The sequence below is a fragment of the Ovis aries genome, chromosome 22 (genome assembly GCF_016772045.2).
Source record: "Ovis aries strain OAR_USU_Benz2616 breed Rambouillet chromosome 22, ARS-UI_Ramb_v3.0, whole genome shotgun sequence".
In the NCBI taxonomy this organism is placed as follows: domain Eukaryota; kingdom Metazoa; phylum Chordata; class Mammalia; order Artiodactyla; family Bovidae; genus Ovis; species Ovis aries.
In genome coordinates, this window is record NC_056075.1 from 46,215,037 (window position 1) to 46,241,700 (window position 26,664).

The 26,664-nt window shown below is 47.1% G+C and overlaps 1 protein-coding gene across 2 annotated transcripts in view; it reads left to right on the forward strand.

Moving 5' to 3' along the window:
- Positions 1-26,664, forward strand: part of DOCK1 (dedicator of cytokinesis 1) — a 569,019-nt gene that overhangs the window by 353,411 nt on the left and 188,944 nt on the right. For both annotated transcript variants that reach the window (XM_015103500.3, XM_042238527.1), the window contains exon 29: positions 3,615-3,709. In XM_015103500.3, the coding sequence (XP_014958986.2) occupies positions 3,615-3,709 (95 nt within the window). The remainder of the gene's footprint in view (positions 1-3,614; positions 3,710-26,664) is intronic.

The following is a 26,664-nucleotide window of genomic DNA, read 5'->3' on the forward strand; positions in this document are numbered from 1 at the left end:
GCTCTTCTCCCTGGGTCCTCCCCGGTCTCTGCTCTTTGACTACAGGCTTCCTCTAAGCTGCACCTAGTCCAGATTCGCTCATGGTTTTTGCTTCCTTCTCATTAATCTCTTTTTTTTCTAAAATAAGTTGATCGCCTTGTTTTTCTTTCCCTTTCATGGCATCGCTTTTTAAAGTTCAATTTCATTTTTACTTATTTTCTGCTTTTGAACAGATAGAGCCATTAGCTTTGCAGACTTCGCCCGCACCATCCCCCCGTTTCCGCCTGCCCCCATTCTGTAATTTTTGATTGCTGCTTTGTGTGCAGATTTGTTTCTTCAAATTCATATGTCCTGCAAACGGAGCATCACCGACTCGATGGACATGAGTCTGAGTGGACTCCGGGAGTTGGTGAGCACAAGGAGGCCTGGCGTGCTATGATTCACGGGGTTGCAGAGAGTCGGACGCGACTGAGCGACTGGACTGAACTGAAGTGACTGACAATCTGGAAAGTGAAAGTGTTGGTCACTCAGTCATGTCCTGCTCTTTTTGAGCCCGTGGACTGTAGCCCACCAGGCTCCTCTGTCCATGGAGTTCTCTAGGCAAGAATACTGAATTGGGTAGCCCTTCCCTTCTCCAGGGGATTGTCCCAACCTAGGGATTAAAGCCAAGTCTCCCACATTGCAGGTGACTTCTTTACCATCTGAGCCAACAAGGAAGCCCTCCACAAACTGGAAGCTTTATCTAAAATCCAACGTCACCTTTTGGCAGGCGGAAGAGAAGTTGTGGTTAAGCATGCCCTGTTATGTCTGTCGGGAGGCTAGGAATTCCAGGCTGACCACTACTGATGATAGTGGGTTTGATCACTTGGTTAAAAGGGAATAACTTCTGGATCTCTCTGTTGTGAAGATACATGGCCCTTGAAGGTCATCATGGAGATTTTGGGTAATACACTGCTGTCCACAGTAAATTGGCAGGAGTCTTATCCTCTAGCAGTTTCATCAGTTGAGTTAACAGCTATTGATGGTCCTTGTCTGAAACAGTTATTTCTTTGACTTAAGAGAAGGGTGTCTTCCTTCTTCTGAGAATTAAGACTCTTTGGCTTTTACCTAAGAACATTTGGAAGCCGCTGAGGACATAGGTTCAGTGGAAGATTGAGGAAGTGTTGATGCCTTGATCAGATTTGAAGAGGCCACTTTGAATGAAGTGTGGGGATCAAGACGGACTAGAATGGTCATAGGTAGATGGGCTACCCTTTCCCTCTGGGAGTCCCGGTGAAAAATGATGACCAATTATCCAAGTGGATGGGGCCAGAGATGGACAGAAGCAGATGGTTTTATAACAAGAAGACTTTGCCTATGGAATGCATTGATGGCTCTTATTAGAGTTGTTCCCTTATTATATGGAACATCCTGTGTACAATCTAGCTAAAAATGCAGCAGGAATGGATTGATATAAAATGATGAAAATTTCACAAAATGTGTATTAAATCCTCCAACTCCTCTTGTCAACTTGGAGATGGCAGTTGTAATAGCCTGTTCAGCCTCATCAGCCATTCCGGTAAAGGCGGTGGTGGGGACCACCACCATGGCTGCTAATTTATGCAGACCAACAGGGAAAGCCTTGAAAAACCTCATCTCCCACAATCTGCAGCATTTTGTTTGATCAGCAAAGTACCAACATTTAATAGCTGAGCCATACTAATGAAGTATGGGACTGTGTTTCCTAGAGGAAAAAAAAAAAAAGGAGTTGGTATGGGAAAATATGCTTCTCTTCCAGAATAATAAAAACCAGACCCTGTATCTCAATTATTAGGCTTTGAGGAGTAATCAGCAAGAAAGCCAGCAATTTCATGCAAATAGAGATGTGACTAAATTATGGCCCTCAGCTTGCAAAGGGGGCAACCTGGTCATTAAAACGGGAAACTCTTGACAAAGTGGGGAACCTTAAGTAGTGAAATGTGAATTTCAGGAATTAAACTGGGAATAGAAAAGTGTTTCTTGTGTCAGGGGTCATCAAGAACACCTCTTGCTCTCAAGCCCTGCTGGTTGGGGCTGCTGGGGGCAGCGTTGGGAGGACACAGGACTCACTTTTCCCTCTTGACTCTGCCTTCTATCCTAACCTCTCGGCACTGGAGGCCTCTGTTGTAACAAGCGTGATCACGGTGGCTCCTGGAGTTTTTATTCATGCGAGGGGCTCCACAAGGCCCTCCTGCAGCAGAAATGACTCGCTGTAACTCTGTAAGCTGGCCATTGTTGGTAAGGTGGCAGAGAAGGTGTCTTTGATCCTTGGCTTATTCCTACCATCAAATGGAACTTGTGTCTTTTTGCAAGAAGGTCTTGTGTAGAACTCTGTGCTGGGAATTGCTTTCTGGGATGCTTAAATTCTGCTCACCTCCTCGGTCTTCACAGCCATTGCACTTAATTATGAATCAGTAGATGAAATAAATGGGAAACATCCATTCATTTGCTCATCTATGACCACGGCCTCATTTTCCTAACATGACTTCTCAGCTGCTTGTCCCCTTTCCACCCAGATCTTGAGGGAGCAAGTGCCCTCTATTACTGGGGTGTGCACTTTTGGGACACCTGCTTGTTTTGTTCAGGTGAGCTCAGAATAAGCTCTGAACTGTCAGATTCAAGAAAATCTCCTAATTCTGACAGCACAGAGTGGACCCTCTAGGAGTAGGGAACCCTCTCCCAATGCCAGGAGCAGTCTAATCAGTGTGGAAGCAAGGTCGGGTTGCAGGCCGCCGCTCTGAACTGCAGGGGACCATCTAGGAGACAAGAGAGCCATCACTGAGTAGCTTATGGAGTTGATGATGCCACGTAAGAGACTTTGGCAACTTGACCATGTGTTTGATTGCTTTACAGAGTTCTGACTAGGTGCAGATTGTCAGGAGTTCCTGTCTGCACCTTTCATTTGTTAAATTATGTAAGAAAAAGGGAAGGATAATAATACTGCAGGTTGAATTTGATGGGCCCTGTTTATAATTAAAATGTAGGTAAATATGGCCTTCCCTGATTAGCTCAGTTGGTAAAGAATCCGCCTGCAATGCGGAAGACCTTGGCTCGTCCCCTGGGTTGGAGCGATCCCCTGGAGAAGGCAAAGGCTACCCACTCCAGTATTCTGTCCTGGAGAATTCCATGAACTGTATAGTCCATGGGGTCGGAAAGAGTCGGACACGACCGAGTAACTTCCACTCACTCAGATAAATAGAAGATGTAGTTACAGCCTGTATATTATATTTGATATAAGACGTAGTTACAGCCTGCATATTATATTTGATTGAAAGTGTTTCCTTAAGCAGAAAGAGTGTGAATATATGTACTTTCAGGGGTTTATTCCTTGTATCTCTTAGAGGGACATGACGAGAGACTCTCTTTTAGTATATCCTTGAAAAAGTTCTGCAGGACATGAGGTGCTCAGGTACATACATAGAAAGGCAGAAGGTGTCACATGCAGCTCTGTGAAATACATCTTCATTACTTTGTGCTATGTTTTCATTCAGCTAAAAAAAAGTAATAATAATAAGGTCATTTATAAATTTATAATGCAGTTACTCTGGGGGTGGAGGTGGGCATCGGCTTTCACCTTTTTCTCAGTGGGCTGTTTGAATGTTCTGCTTTTATTTCAGGATTTCCTGATGGAGACATTCATCATGTTTAAGAACCTCATTGGGAAGAATGTCTACCCGTTCGACTGGGTGATTATGAACATGATGCAGAATAAGTGAGTACGGGGGGGCTCTCCTGGAGGAGGTGCCCGGCTCACGGCTGGTGGCAACGGAGGTGTTGCCTGGGTACCACAGGGTGGCCCTGCTTCTGCGATGCAAGTGGTTCTTTGGAAAAATGGGCTTGGAGATTGAGTGCCTTTCTTATGTCAGCGCAGGGCTTTGGGGTTGAGAACTTGGGCTCTGCACCCCCCAGAAAGCGAACATGACTGTGATCCATCCTTCACTCTGCCTTTGTCCGGGGCTTCTGTTTGCCATCCAATTTTAACCATATGTGTTTATTAGCCGAAGTGATTCTCAGTTCTATGGGAGGCTTTTGAAGAGTGTTTGCATTTCACATATTTCAGCTTAAAAAAATCATGAGCATTTTCATTATATTTATTAAATATTAAGCATGTGCCGTGTTCATCATCTCCCTGTGAGGGCTGTTGGTTAAATTTCTAGCACGTGGGTATTATAATTTCTGTAAGTGCCATCAAAGACCATGGGGTTCTCCATCACATGTGGTTTCTAGAAGGAATGTCTGTTGATTTCTTTTTGCCCCTTCCTTGTTACTGAGAGTGTTATGGAGATGACTGTCGGTTTATAGTCAGTGCAGTGGTAAGACATAAGACAGGAGAGCTTGTGTACCCTTGACCCAGGTAAAATGTTGACAATAACATTTTGCAAAACTGCAACACTGAACTGCAACCAGGGAACAGACATTGATACAATGTAGCCGTCTTATTCAGGTTTTCCCGGCTTGACTTATATGCTTTAGGGCTTGTGTTTCCTTTCTTACAGACTTTTTTCATGTGGTGCGTGTTCTCAAATCCACCCCCATGGTAAGCACACATTTCTTTCACTGTAAGGATCCCTCTGGAACTCTTTTAAGTTGTTGTATCAGTGGTTTGTTCCTTTCCGTTGCTGCATGGTGGTCCACAGTGTGGATGTGCCACAGATGGTTTAACCTTTTTTTTCTTTTTTAACCACTGAAGGACGTCTAGTCTTTTCTCAGTCTGGGGCTACTACAGATAGATCTATTACAATTAAATCTGTTATGGACATTCAGGTTTTTGCGTGGACTCGAGTCTTCATTTCCCTGGCACAAAAGTCCCAGGGGTGTAAATGCCGTGCTTGTGCGACTTGACTTCAGCCGTGTCAGACTCTGTGCAACCCCATGGACTGTAGCTCACCGGGTTCCTCTGTCCATGGGACTCTCCAGGCACGAATACTGGAGTGAGTAGCCGTTCCCTTCTCCAGATGATCTTCACGACCCCGGCTCGAACCTGCACCTCTTGGATCTCCTGCCTTGGCAGGCGGGCTCTTTACGCTAGTGTGGCCTATAAATGCTGATTGCATGGTAATTGCCTGTCTAGTTTTATCAGGAACTGCCAGACTCTGGTTGCATTGTTCTCTATCCCCATTCCCTGGAAGAGCTGTCCGTCTTCTCTGCCTCCTTACCTGCATTTGCTGTCGCTGGCGTTTTTATTCTGGCCCTTCTGGCGGATGTGTACCAGGTCTCACTGTGGTTTTCATTTGCATTTTCCCTGATAACTTTGCCTCTTTTTGATGATTTTGTCCACCCCACGAGCAGATTTGTAGCGGCAAGGATCTTTCTCTTTGTCTTTTCTGGGTGATGCTACAGTACTTTCTAGAATGAGCATGCTTAGTTCAGTCTTGTCCAACTCTTTGCAACCTCATGGACGGTAGCCCACCAGGCTCCTCTGTCGTTAGGATTTTTCAGGCAAGAATGCAGGAGTGGCTTTCTATTTCCTCCTCCAAGGGATCTTCCCGACCCAGGGACTGAACTTATATGTCTCCTGCATTGGCAGGCACATTCTTTACCTGCTGAACCACCAGGGAAGTCCCACTTTCTGGGACAACAGGGATGAAATAGGCCCTGGGAACCAGCAGTGGCTGTTTTAAGCAGGCCTCTGCTAGGGCTGAGCCTCACTGAGTGTCGTCCCTCTGAAGTCATCTGTTGCTGTGGCTGAAACCTCCTTCGGTCTGAAGACACCAGAGAAGTGGGGAGGCGCAGGAGCTGCATCCCGCAGCTGCAGAGATAAGGGCGGCCTGCGGCGCAGAGCAGGGGTCCTGGCCTCGGCTTCCTGGGTTTCCACCTGCTGCCTTTTGGGATCTGCATTGTTACCCAGAACGTGAGGAACTTAAAGCACGAGGCTTCTCTTCCTTTTTCTCTGTTGGGATTAACTTTTTTGAGTGACGGCTTAGCATGAGGCTCGAGAGCTGCAGTTTTCACGTCTTCAGTGGTCTATCTTCCACATAAAACAAACACACTGACAAACAGAACCCACTGTCTTGGATGCACATGAAAGCCTGGGTTCTCCTTACTCTGCTGGATGAAAACGACCGTCCTGTCTTTCCCATCTAGCAGTGAAATAAGTAGGGGCCTCTGTGTTTAGGGGCTTCCCAGGTGGCGCTAGTGGTAAAGAACCCACCTGCCAACCCAGGAGACATAAGAGACTCGGGTTCAATCCCTGGGTGGGGAAGATCCCCTGGAGGAGGGCATGGCAACCCACTCCAGTGTTCTTGTCTGGAGAATCCCATGGACAGAGAAGCCCAGTGGCCTACAGTCCATAGAATCGCACAGACTCGGACACAACTGAAGCAACTTAGCACACACGGTACACACTCTGCATTTAACCAGGCCTGCGAGATGTGCCTGCCACATCAGTAGTGAAGCCACAGAACTAAAGGCAGCTCTGGCTCCATCAGGAGGCAGTGGGTGTGCACCAGCTGCACGTGGACTTGGCTTGCCTTATGTCCCCTGCGGAGCGGCCATGTCCCGACACCCATAGGGTCACAAGTAGTCGGACATGACCAAAGTGACTTAGCACACACACCCCTTAAATATGCCTTTGCTTTTAATCCTATAGACTCTGAAACACAACTTTTCTGTAAGATTTACTGCTTAACCTGAATGACTTTTAAGCATAGAAGTCAAGGAGTTCCTACTAAGCCTTTTGGTGCCATTAAACGTCTGTATGTGTTCCAGAGGATCACATCCATTCCTGAGCTCTGTGGAGTCCTCCTGTGGACTTTTAGGACAGAATATCATCATAAAATAATTTCCTGTAGAAATTACATAGATACCATAGAGCATTGTTTCTATGTCACTATTTATTTGCCCCTTTTTATTCCTGTAATAAGGAGTTCATGATCTGAAGATTTATTGGAAGGACTGATGCTGAAGCTCCAATACTTTGGCCACCTGATGAGAAAAGCCTGCTCTTTGGAAAAGACACTGATGCTGGGAAAGGTTGAGGGCAAGAGGAAAAGGGGGCGGCAGAGGATGAAATGATTAGATAGCATCACTGACTCAGTGGACATGCATTTGAGCAAACTCTGAGAGACAGTGAAGGACAGGAAAGCCTGGCATGCTGCAGGCCCTGAGGCTGCAGAGTCGGACACGACTTCGTGACTGAACAACAAATTCCTTTAACGTAAGAGCTTGTTATCTTACATGTTGCCAGACTCGCCTGCTCCTCTCTTCCTAGCAGGCATCACAGACTTCCTTGCCTCCTTGGGATAAACAGTGATTCCCAGCAGCTTCCGGAGTCTGTATTTAAGTTTTAACAGCACAGCTGGACATGCAGCTTTACCACCTACGGCTCAGAAACTGACAGAACCAGCCGCTGTGGTCCCTTAAATGTGTGCTTGTTCAGCTTCGCCTCTGCAAATAGGACTGTTCTTCAGTCCATGGGGCTTGTAAAATGTAATTAAAAACAGTGTCCATTAGTTTTGGGGCCACAGCTTTTAAATCAAGCATCAAGTTTATAGTTTATAATGAATATCCCAAAGGACAGTAGTCACTCAACTGCTGTATTCAAGATAGCAAGTGATTGGTGATAGCCTGGCATTATAACTCTGCTCTAGGATATACGGGAGCCAGATGGTGGGATGACATTTAAGATGAGCACAGTTCAGATACAGGAGATGTGTGCTTGTGTGTTAGCATGCAGAAGTGCTGGTTAATCTGCCCAGAGGGAAGCAGACGCTAAGTTTCCGTTTAGGATCTCAGGTGGTATTGGAAGCCTAGATCTTCACTGTTGGCGTGTAAGTGCTGTCCACTACTTTTGAACTTGGATCAGCTGGAATTCTCAGGTTTACGCTTTGCGGAGTGTGTAGCCTGGTCTCATGGCGAAGAATTATGCTGTAGCTTTGTTAGAGTTCTCTCTGGTTGTTAACATGAATGCAGCCTCTTGGTTGCATTTCTGTGGGTTTCTTTTGGTCTCAGAGCTTGACGTCATCCCAGTGGTGTTTGTGGACTAATAATCCTGAGTAGATTGTTTGCTTTTTTTTTTTTTCCCCTTCTGGCTGAACTGCAGGGTCTTAGTTCCCCGACCAGGGATCGAACCCCATGCCTCTTGCAATGGAAGCACAGATTTTAGCCACTGTACCTGCCAGGAAAGTCCCCAGACTAGATTTCTAAGGCAGAGGAGTGACCTGGTAGGAAATGAGTCTGTTGGTTTGACTGAATTCCTTTTTCACCTTGAAGGAGCATTTGTTATCAACTGCTTTTATTTACCTGTGATAGGCATCTCTACTGTGTACCGTGAGGTGAAAACAGGGGCAGGATTGGGTGTAATTTTCAGATTTTTAGAATTAGACTTTCTTATTTATGTGGAAATAAAACCTTTCTTACATCTGTCCACCATTCAAACTTGCAGCAGACTTTTTAAAATTCAGCTACCTTGATTCAGCTTCTCCCCAGATCCTCTTCTCTTAGGATGAAAAATAAATTAAACGATCACTTTTACTTCCTCAGAAGTCTCATTATTTGCAGCTGTGATTATCAGTGTTTTCCGGGGTCCTTCTCTGTTGGTGTAGGTTTTGTGTCTCATTCTTCTTGATTTTGTCCGTATTCAGCTGGGGTCTAATGGAGCTTATGTTTATAATTTGTGATTTATTATCCTATGTACATTCATAAAGAACTTGGTATATTTTGCAAGTAAGGATTCATAGACTGTGGATATAAAATAGACCAGGTAAAATGATAGAGAAAACTGGAAACTTTTTAGAAGCCAAAATGTTTGAAGCTGCCTGGGAGATGAAGCACGAAGGAAAATATAATGGGTTGCAAAATTCTCACTGGGTGATAAAAAAGATCCTTGCAGTTTGTCAGGGAAGACTGGCAATTTATGGTGAAGATCCTTATGTATAACATATTGAGCAAGAGAATATCACCATAAAGGAATCAGTTGAGAACTCAAAATTGTGCCCACAGGAAATGGAGGGCATTGGTATTTCAGTTTTGATATGCCTGAGATGTTACGGGTCAGCACGCTGATCCTTAAGAGCAGTCGGTCATCATTGGACCTGTCCTAAAGCTTCTTGAATGTAGTGGATTTTCTGAGCTACCCAATTTAGTCTTGGCAAGTTGTTGACCATGCAAATACTGGAGACTAACCAATCAAAATTACTGTCTAGTTCGACTTTATCTGAAGTCAGGTCTTCATCTTAAATGTGTGCTTTCAAACGCTGAAATGTCGAAGCATGGCTGGTGGTCCAGGGGTTCGCCTTTCTATCGCAAGGGGTGCCAGTTCGATCCCTGGTTGGGGAACTGAGTCCACGTGCCTTGGGGTCAAAAAGCCAAAGCATAAAACAGAAACGATATTGTAACAAATTCAATGAAGACTTTAAAAACAAAACACTGTAATTTCTTCCCAACTTGGAATTTATGACATCACGTTGCTATTGATTGCACGTGTCTGGGTTTTACTTGTTTTTGGGTCGTGGCGGCATGGAGGCAGAACAGTCTAGCATAATGAGTGCAGGGTTGGGTCCTAGATTACCTCTGTTTGATTGTGTTGGCGCATTTCTGCTCCTCCTTCCCTCACCTGTGAGTCCAGCATTTTTGGACCAAGGAGTGTTTTGCTCAACCCGTCAGCACAGTGCATTATGTTTCCACCAACCTGATGTATGCAGTACATGTTTATACACTTAGAATCGCGTATGGCTTCTTTCATTGGGTCAATTTTCCACGTATGCTTTTTTATATAATCTTATTTATTTATGGCTGTGTGTGGTCTTTGTTGCTGTGCGGGCGTTTCTCTGGCTGCAGTGAGGGGGGCTTCCCTTTGATTTGGTAAGTGGGCTGCTCACTGTGGTGGCTTCTCTCCTTGTGGTGCACAGGCTCTGGGGGCCCCGGGCTCAGTCGTCATCGCAACTCCTGCGTTCTAGCGCACAGGCTCAGCAGCTGTGGCGCACAGGCTTAGTTGCTCTGGGGCCTGCAGGATCGTTCCCGATCAGGGCTGAACTCATCTCTGCTGCACTGGCAGACGGACTCTTTACCACTGAGCCACCAAAGAGGCCCTCCATACATGTTCATGCAATCTAGCTATTTCCCTCCTCGAAAACATGCATTTTCCCCACTGATAAATGGCCTCCGTCAGATGTGTCTACCTCCAGGAAGGCAAGCTCATGGATGCATCTGCCAAAATCAATCTGGCGTATAGTTGGGGCAGGAAAGAGCAGTAAGACTTCAGGATTCCACTTCTGAGATGCCAGGTTTCTTAGGGGTAAGTTGTGAAAATGCTCGGCAGGCAAATTCTCAGGGTATATTGGTTGTAGGTATTGTATTATTTGGTTTCATTGCTGTGGAAGATTTTTGGTCCTGGCCAGCTCTGTATCTTGGCCTTGGATCGGAGACCGTTGGCCTCAGGGAGGGAGGCAGGGAGGTGGGGCCCCACTTTCTAGGGGCCTGCCTCGGGGGGCATAGCACTAGTGCCAGCCAGAAGACGGGCTGGCCCGGGAACGCAGCATGTTATGTTTCCAGCTCAGCCTCCTTCCAGGAAACGCTCCTCACAGGAAAAGGCACGGAGGTGAAATCTTTGTGCAAATTCAAAGTGAGGGTATCAAACATTGGGGCTCAAGAGATTCTTGAATCATTTCTTCTCAATATCTTTTTTCCTTTCTTTGCTGGAAGCTTTTAGTTGATGTTTCTAACTTATTATTTGAAATTATTCCTTTTGAGGTTTAGCATATCTGGTGCCTTGAAGATTTTAAGTGCACCTAAGTATCATTTCTCCCTTGGAAACGGTAGTACAGTAGCTGACAGAAACTCTGTCACGATACCATTAGCTAAGGCCCAAAAAGAAGAGTATATGTATTGTTTTTGAGCAAAGAAACGGGAATTTAAAGTCAGTATAATGAAAGCATTCTGCAATGAAAATTTCCCAAGAGCTCAGCATGCCGGCATTTTATTTAGCTCACACACTTCATAATATCACTCTGGCAACCTTAATCCTCTCCCAACTTGTGCAGACGTGCTAAGTCATTTCAGACATGTCCGACTCTTTGTGACCCCATGGACTGTAGCCCGCCAGACTCCTCTATCCATGGGATTCTCCAGGCAAAAGTCCTGGAGTGGGTTGCCATGCCCTCCTCCAGGGGAGCTTCCCAACCCCGGGGTTGAACGCACATCTCTGACATCTCCTGCATTGGCAGGCGGGTTCTTTTCCACTGGTGCCTCTTGGGATGCCTGGTCCTCTCCCAGAAAATTGGCCTAAAGCACAGAGATGTTTTGCAGCTCAGATCCCAGTTTGCAGGTGCTGAGACCCAGGCCTGCATCTGGAGCTGGGCTCACCTGGACTGTGGCTGAGCACCTTTCTGGCTGATCTCACCGAGAAGCACATAAGCTCTTTTTCTGGGGCAGAGGTGGCCGTGGTGATGCACCAAGCTTCAAGGACAACTCTTGACTTGGGTCTGGGAATGGTGCTCTGCGTCCCCCAGCAGGAAGAGGTGCCCATGTGCAGGGTGCTTTGGAGTTCTGTTTATCCTTCATGACATTTTCATAAATTATTTTATTATTTTCCATATAGTTATTCCCTGGCATGCCTGCTTTTGCTTACTAATTAAACTTGGCCTAAAATTAAAACAGATAACTCCAGCTTTTACCTGGTTGTTGATAACCAATTTATTGCACACAGCATAGATATTTTATACCAGCTTTTCAAACTGCCTCTTCATTTAATCCTGAGATGAAAAATCAGAGTACTCTCCAAGGAATGGCAGTGATGAAGCACTCTTAGCCAGGACTCTTATTTAGGGAAGCTTGCGTTAGAGGAAAGTTTTAAAAGGGCAAAATCGGTGTGAGGATTCTCTGAGACAGCGCACACCTTGCCGTGAGCTCTTGGCTGGTGTCTACAAGGCCGCCCTGCAGACACTTAATGCTGGAGGATGCACTTCACTTTAGCAGGAATGAAGCCAAACACCCTCTTTATCTGATGCCTGAGACTGCTCTCCGTGCAAAGCATAAAGCAGGAAATGCTGTTGTTCAGTCCCTGAGTTGTGTCCAACTCTCTGTGACCCCATGGTCTGCAGCACGCCAGGCTTCTGTCCTCCACCATCTCCTGGAATTTGCTCAAATCCATGTCCACTGAGTCATTGATGCCATCCAACCATCTCATCCTCTGCCGCCTACTTCTCCTCCTGCCTTCAATCTTTCCCAGTATCAGGATCTTTTCCAGTGAGTCGGCTCTTCACATCAAGTGGCCAAAGTACTGGAGCTTCAGCTTCAGCATCAGTCCTTCCAATAAATATTCAGAACTGATTTCCTTTAAGATTGACTGGTTTGATCTTCTTGCAGTCCAAGGGACTCTCAAGAGTCTTCATCAGCACCACAATTTGAAAACATCCATTCTCCAGTGCTCAGCCTTCTTTATGGTCCAGCTCTCATGGAGGAAATACATTTTATTAAGTCGCATCCCAAATCTTTCCATTCTCAGTTTTTACCTCCGATGCTCCTGGGACTTAGAAGAAAGCCTGCATGCAATGCGAGACCCTCTAGGGTCATCCTTTTAAGTCTGGGATGTGTACAGGAGGAAACCCGTGGTAACTGAATGCTTGTCTGTGGCCAAAAACATTATGCTAGATATCTGTTTGTGGTTCTCAGCCAGGGGCGATTTTGCCCCCTAGAGGATATTTGACAACAATTTTGTTATCACAGTGGGGACTGTTGACACCTTGTGGGTAGCATCCAGTGATGCCGCTAAACGTACTTCCATGTACCTACTGCAAAGAATCATCCCCAGCAAAAGTCAGTTTTATCCTCATTTTATGGATGAACAGACTGAGTCTCAGCAATGTTAAGTAATTAATAGAAATATGTGATCCATTTCAGTGACCCTCTTCTTATTTCTACTTCTCTCAGCCATTTCTCTGTGTCATGACCCCAGTGAAGACAGGAGTCGTTAACAGAAATAATAGCAGCTGTCTGCTAATGTTGCCAGGGCTGAGCTTTCCTGAATGGGGTGAAGATTGAGGGCAGTTTTCCCAGAGATGCCCTGCGAGATGCCCCAGTTTAGCAGCAGATCCCTGTGGGCGTGGCCCACGTGATGAGGAGAGTAAGGCGGGTCTGGGAATCACACTGATAAGAACATAGATCCCGAGGCTGTCCTCCCTGGTGCCTGGCACATAGGTGTAAAATATTAGTGAGCGTCTCACGGGGGAGTTGCTGTTTCTGGTTTAGATTCTACATACATATCATCATCCAGTGTTTGTCTTTCTCTATCTGACTTACTCCACTTAGCATAACGCCCTCAAGGTCCATCCATGTTGTCACAAATGGCAGGGTCTCCTTCTGTCTCAGGGCTGAGGAGCGTTCTTTTGTAATATGCACCACACCTTCTTTATCCTCGCGCCCTTGAACCTCGTTTCAAGGATGTGTGTTGCAGTCATTTTTTTCTTAGTGACTTCTCCCCTCACCCAACTGAATAGTAGCTTCTGTTGGTTGACATTACAATTTTTTGTCTGATACAATTTCTTAAAAATTCTTTGAAGTGACTTCACTGGTGGTCCAGTGGTTAAGCATCCTCCTTCCAATGCAGAGGACACAGGTTCAATCCCTGGTCGGGGAACTAAGATCCCACCTGCCGCAGGGCCACAACTAGAAAAGCCTGCCCACTGCCGCCAAAGAGTCAGCACAGCCACCAGAGTGAATGAATAAGTAAAATTTTAAAATCTCTGAGGATTCTTGCAGAAAGAAACTCAGTGGCCTTCCTGCTGGTCAATCTGTCGTAACAAGCATGGTGACTGCACAGATGGTGAGGCTTCGTGTTTTTCCCATATGGAAGCTCCAGGAAATGCAGTTTTTGACATGAAATCATCTTGAAGATTGAACATAGAATGACGTCATTATGTGTCAAGCTCCTCTTCTTTTCTAGACACAAGATCGGAAATAAAGTTGAGTAATATTTTGTCTCCATCTTCAGCTTGACAGTGGAATACTTTTAAAAAAATCACATATGTGGTACATTTGTAGGTCTATAAAGAAATGATAATATAGTTAATATACTTTCCCCATAGACTTGAAATGTTAGGACTGTGACAGCTTCTCTCTATTTTTGTTTGTATAAGATGCTCTCATGTGTCATGTGATATGTTTTCATGGAATAGTGTGCATTTGTGCAGGACTCTTGGATGCTATGTTGGGGAAATCACTTATCTCAGAGATGATGAATTCAGCGTCGATGTCCAACACACAGTAGGTGCTGAACGAACAGTGGCTAACTGCCTGACTGAAAAGAATGAATGTCAATAGGAAATGTTACTACAAGGTCAGCTGATCACACACAGGACCTGCTCCATAGTGGTTCTTTTCCAGGAGTGAAACACAGTTACCCTTGTTATTTTTAGGTCCACAAATAAATACGTAAATAACTCCAGATGCAGGTATGCATTAAACAAATGAAGCCTCTTATTCTTTTGAGGCTCTATTGGCTAGTGAATTTCCTTAATTGAAATTTGTTCTCAGTGTATCATAACACTGCACGGGAGACCTGTATCTGTACTGAGCCAGCCGCTGACTGCAGGTCAGGCAGCTGCAGGGGGTTGCTTGCTGTCTGCTGGAGCTTGCTGTTTCTTCTTAACCTTTCCAGCGAGACTTCAGAGGAGGGTTTTTACTTAATACTGTACCTGTCAAATTCCCAGAGCTGCAAGAAAATTGAAAATACAAATTATATTGTAAAGTGAAATATTTTGTGTGATTCTACAGTGTGGTTGATTTGGGAAGAGAATGAACTCTGACAGCCCTGCTCTTTTCAGTTCAGTGGATTCTAATGGTTCCAAAACAAAAGTCCCCGCACCCCACAGCATCTTTCCCCATTGCTGTATCAGAGACGCCCTGCTCCCTTCTCAAGAACCAGTGGCCGCTGACTCCGTGTCTTGAGTACAGAGGATATTAGAAGGAATAGATAACACTACATGTTGAAATTTGTGAATATAAATATTATTTACCATCCCTGGAGGACTCCAGCCATCTGATCAACGGGTAGCTTTTGAGCACTTGGCGCTTTCTCAGTATTCAATCCATTTTTCATAGGCAGAAATTATCTTTCCCCCATTTTTTTCTGACTTGTGGCCACCGCATCCCTAACATGGGGCTGCTTGGGATGCAGAGGTTTGGACGTGGTTAGGGGGCCCCCTCCTCTCTTTTCCTGTGATGATACACAGCAGTCTGTAGTCTCTCTTGATTCATTGTGTTCAGGGGAAAACACGTAGTGAGGTTTCGTGCAAGAGCCAGAAAATCTGAAGTTCTCTGGTTGAATTCCTCACCTGCAATGTGGTGGGTAGGTTGTATGTGTTGAAAGCATTGGTGGGGGGAGGTTTGTAGGGCTTGGCTCCTTTGATGAAGGCTGAACCCTCCGTGGGCCTCCCTGACTGCTCAGCTGGTCAAAGCTGCCAGGGCAGGAGACTCAGAAGGCATAGGCTCGGTCCCTGGGTCAGGAAGGTCCCCTGGAGGAGGAAAGGGCAACCCACTCCAATATTCTTGCCTGGAAAATTCCGTGGACAGAGGAGCCTAGTGGGCTGCAGTACATGGAGTGTACAAGAGTCAGACATGACTGAGTGACTGAGTGCGCAGGCGGGAACCGTCGCTACCTCCCATGGTGCCTTCACCGCAGGGGCCTTTCTACCCCTTTGTCCTGCACACCTTTTTCATGATTCCTCCTCTGTCCTGGCTGTGCAGGGCTAGGCAGCACGGAGGCAGGGGACAGCTTCGCCCTCCCTCAGAAGCTCCCCCTTCCCTGCCACGCAGGAGCTGGCTGCCTTTCTGATTTCCCCAACATCCCTGGGATTAAGGGTCAGGAGTCTGATTGGCTTATTCAGGCTGAATGTTATTGCTCCACTAAAGCAAATGGCCACCTCATTCCCATCTGATCCTGCAATGTACTGTGTGCAAGGTGTTTTCTAATTAGCCATTAACCTGCAGACGATTTGGAAATGGAATATGTGAAGCCAGCCACATGCTGGAGAGGTTTCTTTATTTTTGATATTAGACCCACAAATTAAGCTTGATTCAGAGGAAATAGAGTAATCTCCTTTTGTGAGACACTTTCGGAGGTAACCATGGTTTGCCTGTTGTGATTTATGGGGACCTGGCATTTCTAAGCAGTGTTTGTCAAGTGGTGGGTGTTCTCTCCTGGAGCTCAGCTCCCCAATATCCAGTGCATTGTGAAGTGAGCCTCTCATACCGAGAAAAAGGGGAGAGAAGGCAAACGCCCTGCTTATTATGGATGGTCTGCCTATATGGTGAATTTGAGTGGTTTCTCAGTTTAAGAAACCATATATATAATATAACACTCGAAAACAAATATGTATGACTATATGTGTTATATACATAAACAAATATATGTGTGCTCACAAATATATGTGTGTGCGTGTGTGTGTTAGTCACGAGTTGTGTGTCCAACTCTTTTCAACCCATGTATTGTAGCCTGTGGAATTCTCTAGGCAAGATTATTGGAGTGGGTAGCCATTCCCTTCTCCAGGAATCTTCCCGACACGGGGATCAAACCCAGGTCTCCTGCATTGAAGGCAGATTCTTTACTGTCTGAGCCACCAGGTACCCAGTCAACTGAGGGGCAGTATGGATGTCACCCTCCTTGGGCTCTGATCTGAAAGGGAACTCCTGCTTTCTCCAGGGGAAGCCCATGTTTCCCTGATGTTAATTTCTAAGGAGGTTTCTTATCACTGTCCTTAGCAATGAGGCTGCGGTTGCTTTTGTTTCCCATCACCGAACATGTTCTCCATGTCACCTGCTAAAGCTGGCCCAAGCCGTCTGTCTGTGTCACTCTCCATCACCGGTGAAAGGATAGAAAGGAAAGTCAAAATGAAGTCGCTCGGCTGTGTCCGACTCTTTGTGACCCCATGGACTGCAGCCTGCCAGGCTCACCTGTCCATGGGATTCTCCAGGCAAGAGTACTGGTGTGGGTTGCCATTTCCTTCTCCAGGGGATCTTCCCGACCCAGGGATTGAACCCAGGTTTCCTGCATTGTGAGCAGACGCTTTACCGTCTGAGCCACCAGGGATTTCGAAAAAGTAGAAAAGTGAATCCCAGTTCTGTAATGTTGCTGTCAGGGTCACTAGGGTCATGTCAGGTAAGAGATCCCTTTGCAGACGAAGTTTAATGACTGTAGAGTTAGACAGACCCTGGTTCAAACACACCCTGCCTGTCGGATGGAGCCTGAGGCTGGTGGTTTGCTTCCCCTCATCCTCTGTAGACTAACAGTCTCCAGGAAGGGTTCATGATGGTTGTGCCAGTGCCCAGCAAAGAATCGCCCAGTGCCAGAGGGTGTGTCCACGTGATGAGTATGATGGGATGGTCTTCACTGTGCATTGGGAGCTGGGAGATCCAGCTGCTACGATGGCTCAGGCCCCCTCTCTCTCCCCTATTGGGTAGGGCAGCAAGCAAGCTGTCTGCATCGGGCTCTCTGCTACACATCCCGCTCAGTGCATGGAGATGAATCACAGCGGGGACTGCAGGAGGCAGGGTTTTGTGATTCCGTGTGTCCTGTCCTGAGAGAGCCCTGACCCTACCCTGCTGGGTGGCTGGGATAACCTCACACGTGAAGTTCAGTGCACACCCACCCACTTCCCTGACCTCAGAGGGGAATCAGGCTTCCTATGGTCTAGACACTGCTCCTGGCATCCAGGGCAAGGGGGTCATCCATCCCTGCTCTGTGTCCCCTTAAGGTTCCAGGAAGCTGATTCCTTGAGGAATCAGTTCCTCAGTTCTCTGATTCCTTGAGGTGTGTGGGCTTCCTGGGGAATGAAGCCCAAAGCTCTTTTGGCCTGGCAGTGTCAGTGCCCTTAAACCTGAGTTCTCTGCCACCCCAGACAACGGAAGTTGCAAAGATGCTAAGCTCTTGCCCTCTGAAGAGAGTTTGCAGTCTGTGTTGCAAGCCTGGGGCTTGTCACTGGGCAACACTCTTTGTCTTGCTGCTCAATCTATGCAGCTTTGAAAAGAAAATCGCCCTCGGGGTTGACTCCTGTTTACCCTTTACAGATCTGTGAGGTGTTGGATCCACAAACCTCTCTTGGAGGAAAGTGACAGGGTCTCCTGGGGCCACACAAGGGCTCCTTAGCAGAGGAGCTGTGATCATCCACATCAAAGTGCTGAGGTCCAGTGGACACCCACGCTTTGAGCGAGTGTGCCCAGGGTCTCAGCCTGGTGAGCCCGCCAGGGCTGGTGGCCAGGGTGGCTCTCAGAGCTCTGGGCTTGAGAAAGAGGAATCTGGTAGCCTCATAGCAGCCTACAGTCAGCTACGTGCTGGACTGACCATGAAGGATCACTGGCTGTGATTGCGACGACCAAGTTAGAGGCTGATTTCCTAGCGATTGCCTTGAGGTTAGTGAAAATTCTTGAGTTCAGATTCAAGGGGAACTATTTTTATTTGACGGGATTTTGGATTTGTTCTCTGAGAGACAGTTCAAGATCACATACTCCCAGGGCTAGGGACCGCCCGAGGCGGGAATGAGGCTTGGGAACCAAGAACAGGTTCTGCATCCACGCTCACGAGGCATCCCTGAGATGAAAGGAGCGTGAGCAAGCACCACGCTGTCCTTTCATTCCTTTGTGAATCTGCTGCTCCCAAGAGGGAAGAGTTTATTTCCACTCTTGATTGTGTATGGATGCTTTGGGGAGCGCATGGCGGCTTACTGCACCCCCGTGGGCAGTAGAGACCACCTTCCCATCCTTTTATGGGACAACGTGCACATGACTGTGTCTGGTTTAGACAAAGGGGATCCTATTGTGCCTCACTGCTGCATGGCACTCTATTCCAGTCCTTATTTCTTTCAAGTGATTGCCTTTGAATTTCCAGGTTCATCATCTTGAAATACCCATCTCAGCTTCAAAGCTGAGCTATTCAAGGACAGGTCCTCTCCCACCTTCAGCCCAACCCTCTAGCTCAGAGCTGCACACACATTTGGGATTTAAAGAAATGTGATTTGATGGACGTGGAGATGAAGGGGCGGATGTCTAAGGATGCCTCTGGTCTTCTGGAAATCCTCAACAAAGGGATGAAAATAGAACAGAGCTTTCAAGTTTGCTGTTTCCCAGACTTTACAGTTTGGCAATCTGTATTTGCAAAAAGGACGCCTTCTGTAAGCGACCTGAGCCGCCTCTATTTTTCATCCCATGAATGACGGGCATCAGGTCGCCCTCCTCCTGACCTGTGTCCCTTCTTCCTCGCTATTGCTCACCTCTCTCACCCCAGTTCTGCCTGCATATTCTTGACATCCCTCGCAGTCTTACACCAGTACTTGCTGAGGTCCCAGCTCTCATTGCCGTCATCCCTCCCCTGGCTGCCCACGTGGTGTTTTCCTTTGAGTTTTGGCGGTCTCCTCCATCGGAGGCATGGATGGACGTCTGTCCTAGAGAACGCTGCGGCTCCTCCCCGCGATGGGCCTGCTCCAGGAGGTGAAGCCAGGAGGCATGGATGATCCCCAAGGCTGTGTAGGGCCTGACCCAAGGCTCAGGCTACAGCTTCAAGCCTGAGTTCCTTCACGTAGAAACTGCACCGTCTAGTGGTTAAGAATCCAGCTGTCAGTGCTCAGGACACGGGTTCAGTCTCTGGTAGGGACCTGACATCCCACGTGCTGCGGGGCCAGTGAGCCCGGGCACCACAGCTCCTGAGCCTATGCGCTTTAGAACCCATGAGCTGCAGCAAGAGAAGCCCCACACGCTGCAGCCGGAGAAAGCCTGTGTGCCAGTGAAGACCAGCACAGCCAAAATAAAAATTAATTCAAAAGCCAAACAAAAAAACAGCCTTGGATGACTTCATTAATTCGTGGAGTTGCAGCTTCCTCATTCTGGAACTGAACACAGTATTGACTTGCCAGGAGCATTCCAGAAAAATACTGTAAAGCCAAGAACAGGCCTGCAATAGAAACACACGATCTTTTAATACACATGCAGAATGCTAAGTCACTTCAGTCTTGTCTGACTCTTTCTGATCCTATGGATTATAGTCCGCCAGGCTCCTCTGTGCTTGGGATTCTCCAGGCAAGAAAACTGGAGTGGGTTGCCATGCTCTCCTCCAAAGGATCCTCCTGACCCAGGGATCGAATCCAGGTCTCTTATGTCTCCTGCATTGGGAGGCGGGTTCTTTACCACTAGCACCACCTGGGAAGCCTGTGTTTCAATATAAGGAAAAACAAGAAGCAAAGCCAGGAAATAGGGGAAGAATTGAGTGCCTCTAGGAAGGAAGACTTTTCTAAAAGGTGCACTGTTCCCACTGAGATAAGGAGAAAGATGCCACAAATAGATGGAAGATGGAGTTTTATCCTAACTACATGTGGACATCTTTAAGCAAGCATGAAATGTAGGATTTTGCTCGATCCTGTAAAAGCATAAGAACGTTTCACGTGGCTTCAATTGTGGGGTGTGTGTCTGCTTGCCCACGTGTCAGTGCAGAGGCATTGATCGTTTGCAGTGGGATGGGTCTTGTTCTGGCTCTGGGGACACACGATGAGTGAGGCAGAGTTGATTCAGTCTCCAAGAGCTGAATGCGTGTCAGGCATCGCAGTTCAAGGGCATCTGGGGTCCAGAGCTAAGGGTCAAGCACATGAATACAGCTAAATCTCCCCATGAGAAAAGCTTCAGACCATCTCCAATTGAGAGACTTTCTACAAAATATTTGACAAGTGCTCCTGTCAAGGTCATCAAGAATCAAGAAAAGTCTGGGAAACTGTCACAGCCAAGAGGGACCCAGAGAGATAGGAAGAGACTATAAATAATGTCATACCCTGGCTGGGAACCTGGAGGCAGTAAACGGACATGGGGAGAAGGGTAGTGAAATCTGAATCACATGAAGTCTAGTTAAAAACAGTGACCCAGGCCTTCCCTGGTGGCTCAGTGGTAAAGAATCCGCCTGCCAATGGAGGAGTCGTGGGTTCCATCCCTGGTCCAGGAAGATCCCATGTGCTGCGGAGCAACTCAGCTCTCCCACCCTCCTCTGGGGTGAGTATGGATGCAGGAGAGGAGAAGCAGAAAAAAGGCTGGTTGTGCTGTCCTGTCAGAGATTTATTTTGAGATGGAAAGATGCTGGAAACGTTAAATCAGACAAATAGCATCACTGACGTTTGTTTTTATGAGGCTGTTTGGGTTGCTTTGCTGAAAGTCTAGAGAAAGAGGGAGCTGGGCCACTTGGAGGGCCCATTAGGTGCCTCTGGAAAAATCTGGGCAAGAGATGCTGTGACCCAGGCTCAGATGGTCTCTGGGGAGAGAAAGAGGGATGGGGATTTCGATCGTGATTTGGAGGCGGGGTCCAGTGGGCCTGTGGTGAACTGTGTGTAGGGAGGGAAGGAAAGTGGAGAATCAAGGAAAGTCTTAGATGTTTGGCGTGAACCAAAATGGATAGGTAGAAATCTTAACGAGATGGAAAATCAGGTTTGGGCAGAGCTCTGTTTTGGCTCCTTCAGTGTTCCTCAGCCTTTCCCCCCCGTTATCACCCTCTAAGGAGAAGGATTAAATTAGATTTAAGTTAATTAAGAAGAGACATTAAGTGCTAAGAAGGAGGATGGGACCTGCATGGAGGGCCAAGGGCCAGTGTAATGTCTAAAATGTTCTACATCCGCCCCGAGAACCAGTTTTCACCCCCAAGGAGAGACAGTGCCCCGTGGAGAATGCACGGCCTGGTTAGTAATGAGATATCTGGGAGATGGCCAGAGAGAGAAGTTGCAATTAGGGGTCAAAATGCAGGCTGGAACTCCCAAGGAAGGGTTGGTTCTGAGATACAGTGAGGTGGCTCCAGGCGTTCATATAAAATCAAGGCCACCAGGGCAGCGAGTGTGGCTGGAGAAAAGACGCAGATCAGGCTGCAGCCACAGGACACTCGTGCATGTAGGGGATTAGCAGCGGAAGGGATATCAATAAAGGAGAGAACCCAGGAGCGGGAAAGCGAGGCTGAATTCTAATGAGAGGATGTGTAAGGTCACAGAGATGTAACCGGAGCCATCGGCCACACAGGGGCCACTGTTGCTGCTGACCGGAGCAGTATCCCCGTAATTGCCAAGGAGGACACCAACCTGCAGGGGGTAGGGGGCAGGGTCATGGAGAGCGTGCACCTGCTGACCAGGCACCTCTGTCAGGATGCAGTGAGACACTGCTGTCTGGGGGAAACGGTGATGCCAGCTGGCTTGGATGTAAGTGTTTGTTGTTGACACAGGAATCATCCGGTGGAGAGAGAAACAGGTGAGTGGTGGCTCTGGGCTTGGTCCAGGAAGTCAGTAAGAACTGTGGGGTCCCGGGTACAGGGGTTGTTGGAAGGGCAGGGGCTGGCCTTTAATAGGAGCCAGACACAGATCTGCTGTAACAAGAGGGAGGACAGACCAAGTTCAGATGTCAAGAGGCATAGATGTGACAGTTGGGCGATGAGAAAATTTCAGCATGGTTTTTTTTTTCACTAAAAAATAAAACAAGATTATCAGAAGGGATTTTCAGAAGAGTGGTCACAGTGCACCTGTATCTATGTGCTGTCCATGTGAAGCTTTCCCCTCTAGCCCTTTATCCTGCTAATCCACACTCACGGGTGCAGACGGATGACTCCTTGTGGTCCACGCTGCCCTCTTACGTAAAGCCCAGGAGAGGCCTCACAAGCAGATGAGCCTAACACGATACACTGCTTTAAATAACTCATGTAAAATCACCCTTCTGTGAACATTTCTAGATGGATCTTGTCTTTTAAGCTTCAGCAAACCCTATTAGCCATCAAAACCCTCTAGTTTCTCAAAATAGCCCTCTCCCAGCTTCCTCCCGTGTCTTTGCATCATGGCTGCGTGGTCCTGGAGAGGCTGGGACAGGGTGTCGGCTGTACCAGTAGGGACCAGAGCCCCCTGGAGAGGACTTGTTTCCAGGGCCCCCTTCCCTTTGGCAACTGTTCAGCACTCAAGGGCTTTCTGATGTCTGGATTTGAGCATCTGTATGTTTCGTCTTCTCTCTTTGAAGACTATGATCTTGTGTTATCCCTCTCCCCCCCCCCCCCCCCCCCCCCCCCCCCCCAGGCGCTAAGGATGAAAAGCGGGCCCAGGATGCACTCTGGCGCAGTGGACATTTCGGGTCCCAGTGGTGAAGCTCCCCAGGCTGGAGGCTTGTCACCCTTTCTGTTTTGTTTAGAGGCACAGAGTATACAGCCCTGCTTGGCGCTTCCTGATCAGTCCCAGGGGCAGCAAGAATTTTGAGAAGCACATTCTTCCTGCATCATCCCAGTTGCTCTTGAGTCTCCGTAATGCCATTGCATTTTTCCAGTGCTCAGTTGCAGAATGCATGGAGGCATTTTAGAAATCACATGCTGAGTGTAATGGGCCTTTTCCTGTTGCCAACTTCACCTTCCTAGCTCCTCAGTCATGTGAGATGTGTGTTTCGGCTGCCGGCGAGCAGCAGGTCAGGGTGCATGGAGTCCAGAGAGCTAATGGCCTCGATGCTTCTCACTGATGGTGTCTGTATAGACGTGTCTCCTCCTTCTGGTTCAGCTGGAAATGCCAATGCTGGCTGGGGCAGCTCTGATGAAAGGGCTCCCATCTGAGCTGCCTTGATGATGAGAGTCAGGAGTGGACCTCAGTTGGAACATAATCCCGTTCCCTTTTAGAAAAGAAGGTTAATCTGGAAATATCTAGAAGTATTTGCCATGTTTTTTAACTTTGTTGACATTAAGATGCTGTGCTTAGTCACTCAGTCGTGTCCGACTCTTGGCGACCCCACGGACTGCAGCCCACCAGGCTCCTCTGTCCATGGGGATTCTCCAGGCAAGAATACTGGTGTGAGTTGCCATGCCCTTCTCCAGGGGATCTTCCCAACCCAGGGATCAAACCCAGGTCTTCTGCATTGCAGGTGGATTCTTTACTGTCTGCGCCACCAGGGAAGCCTGCTTTAAGACGGGTCTACTGATTACCGCTTCACATTGTCTCTCTGGCATGAAGCATCTTCAGTAAGTGAGTTTCCATGCCCTTAAAAGTGAAAAATCCAAGACCAGAGGCACAGTGATTTGAATTCTCCTGGATTTCCAAGGCCCTCTCACGCCCATCTGATTTGACAGCCGTTTTTAAAGCGAGTCAGCCGTCTAGTCCTTTCAAAGCTTTGACTTCATTGTCACATAGAAGTCAGCTTTCTTTTCACAGTCACAGTTTTCTCATTTCATATAAATTTTAAGTAATTCAAGCAGTTGTGATAGCAGGTTTTGTGAATATAAACCAGGCAGGGAACACACGCACCTGGGTGTACAAAGCGGACGTGTGTGTGTGCTTTGTCTTTAGCTGTAGCAGTGTGCACAGTCACAGTGCAGGAGAGCTGTTCACTGTGACCTCTAGCGTCACTGCTGTGTAGGTTATAGAGGGGCAAATCTCTGTGAAAGTGAAAACTAAGAGGCTTGCCTGGGGGTTCAGTGATTAAGACTTTGCTTTCCGATGCAGGGGCTGCAGGTTCAATCCCTGGTGAGGGAATTCCAATCCCAGATGCCTCATGGCCAAAACAGCAGAATGTAAAACAGAAGCAATGTTGTAATAAAATTCAAGAAGGACTTTAAAAACAGTCCGCGTAAAAATAGAAAAATCTTCAAAAAAGTGAAAATCACGCCCTCCTCAGTTGGTATAGGGTGTAGAGGATTGTGTGTACAGATGTTTCCTAAGCCTGAGTACATTAGGAGAAAGAGCCCTAACGAGATAGTGATGGTCCTTCCCCAAAAGAGAAACATCGTCGAACTTTGACCACAGTGTTGGCAATTACGTGATCACTGGCCTTTACCATTTCTGGTTACCTCTTTTCCAACCTCTCAAAGGGGGCAGGTAAGCGCTCAGATCTTTAGAAAATGAGGCTAAATTTTATTACATTCTGAGAGGAAAATAGTAAATGAAGCAGGACTGGGTTCAACAGACCCGAGGGTTTTGTGTTCTCACTTTTCTCCTAAATATCTCATCCAGTCTCAGGGAAGATCGCGTGAGGTTTGGGGAGTACCAGGAAGGTAAGTTCAAAAAATTGTAAAAAAAGGTTGATTTAACTTAAAAAGTGTATGTTCTTTCCTAACCCTGAGTACTGAAACTGCTCACGTGATAAAGCACCGCTGATCATGTGGTAACAAAGGGGTTCTCATGGTACCTGGTCATGTGCAAACCAATCGCGTGGTAAAGCATCACCCAGACTGCGTGACTAGCAGGGGAGCGGGCAGGGCAGGGAGGGGCAAAGGGAGGAGAGGAGAAAATGTTCCTTTGTTTCCCTTTCAAAGGATGTGTTTCTTGTCAAAATGTAATCACTGGTGTCAGCAAACTGCTGAGATGCTCTGAGCATTGTTTACCAAATAAAAAGTTTCCCTCTGTATGACAAGCAGGAGATCAGATCAAGTGGTTAGATCTGCTGCTTACAAGATGATGGGAGCAAAAATAAGGGATGCTTAAGGTGTGAACCAACTAACGCCAACATGAGAGCCACCTCTCAATGTCCCCAGTGCATCTGCTAGGCGCCCTGGACACCTGGGTCCCCAAAAAGCATTTGATGAGCCTCCTGTTCCTGCCTTATAGTTAGCTAGTGCTTTTCCAATGTAGTGTCCGCTACAAAGGGGTATAAATCAATATAGTTGACTTTTTCCACAATAAAATACCACTCATGATGCTTTGAAATAACTTCAAAAGCCCCAACTGTAATCTTAGACTTGTAAGTGTATTGGACAGGAATTACCATCCAGGATAATAAAGATCATAGCAAAAGCATTTTATTTATCAAACCTTTAGTCGGGGCCTCACTTTCCTCTCATCCTTGGCATTCCTCTCAGTAGCCATAGAAGGCCATCATATGGTCCTTATTTTGCAGGTGAGAGAGCTGAAGTTGATACTGATTTTAGCAGTTCACACCAGGTTATATGGCTAACAAGTCAGAGGGGACCAGATTCAGGCCGAGGTTTGCCCGACACCACAGTTCACTTTCTAACTGTTTAATTTCCTGTTATATTGTTCAGATCCTTTGTACCTTCTTTACCCTTTGGGGTGTGAGTGAGAGAAAGGCATGAGATTATCCAGTAATGTAATTGCTTACATAAACATTTTTTTCCCCTTATTGTTTTGATAGAGAACTTCCAGCCCCATTGTCAGTGAAATAAATGTTTGGGGTGTTAAAAAATTTCCCCTGACCCTTGTTAGACATTAGACTTCCCTTGTGGCTCAGGTGACCTGGGTTGGATCCCTGGGTTGGGAAGATCCCCTGGGGAAGGGAATGGCTACCCACTGCAGTATTCTGGCCTGGAGAATTCCATGGACTGTATGTATAGTCCGTGGGGTCGCAAAGAGTCAGACATGACTGAGCGACACTCACTTTCACTTGTTAGCGATTGTATGGCAGACTTTATTCAGGCCCATGTTAATGGGTGTAGGGACCACCACAGTGGGCTTTTTCAGTGGTGGAGAGAAATTGGGTTCAACTTGCTCTAAACACAACAAGAAAAAGTGGGCCCTTTTAGCAGAGGTGTAAAGTGGAATCAGTGGACGTAAAATCACTGGAAAGAAACATCAGATGTAAGGGGCGATTCTGGACTACCCTGGTGGCTCAGTGGTAAAGAACTGCCTGTCACTGCAGGAGAGATGAGTTCAATCCCTGGGGTCAGAAAGAGCCCCTGAGAAGGGGCTGGCTACCCACTCTAGTATCCTTGCCTGGGAAATCCCATGGACAGAGAAGCCTGTGGGGTACTGT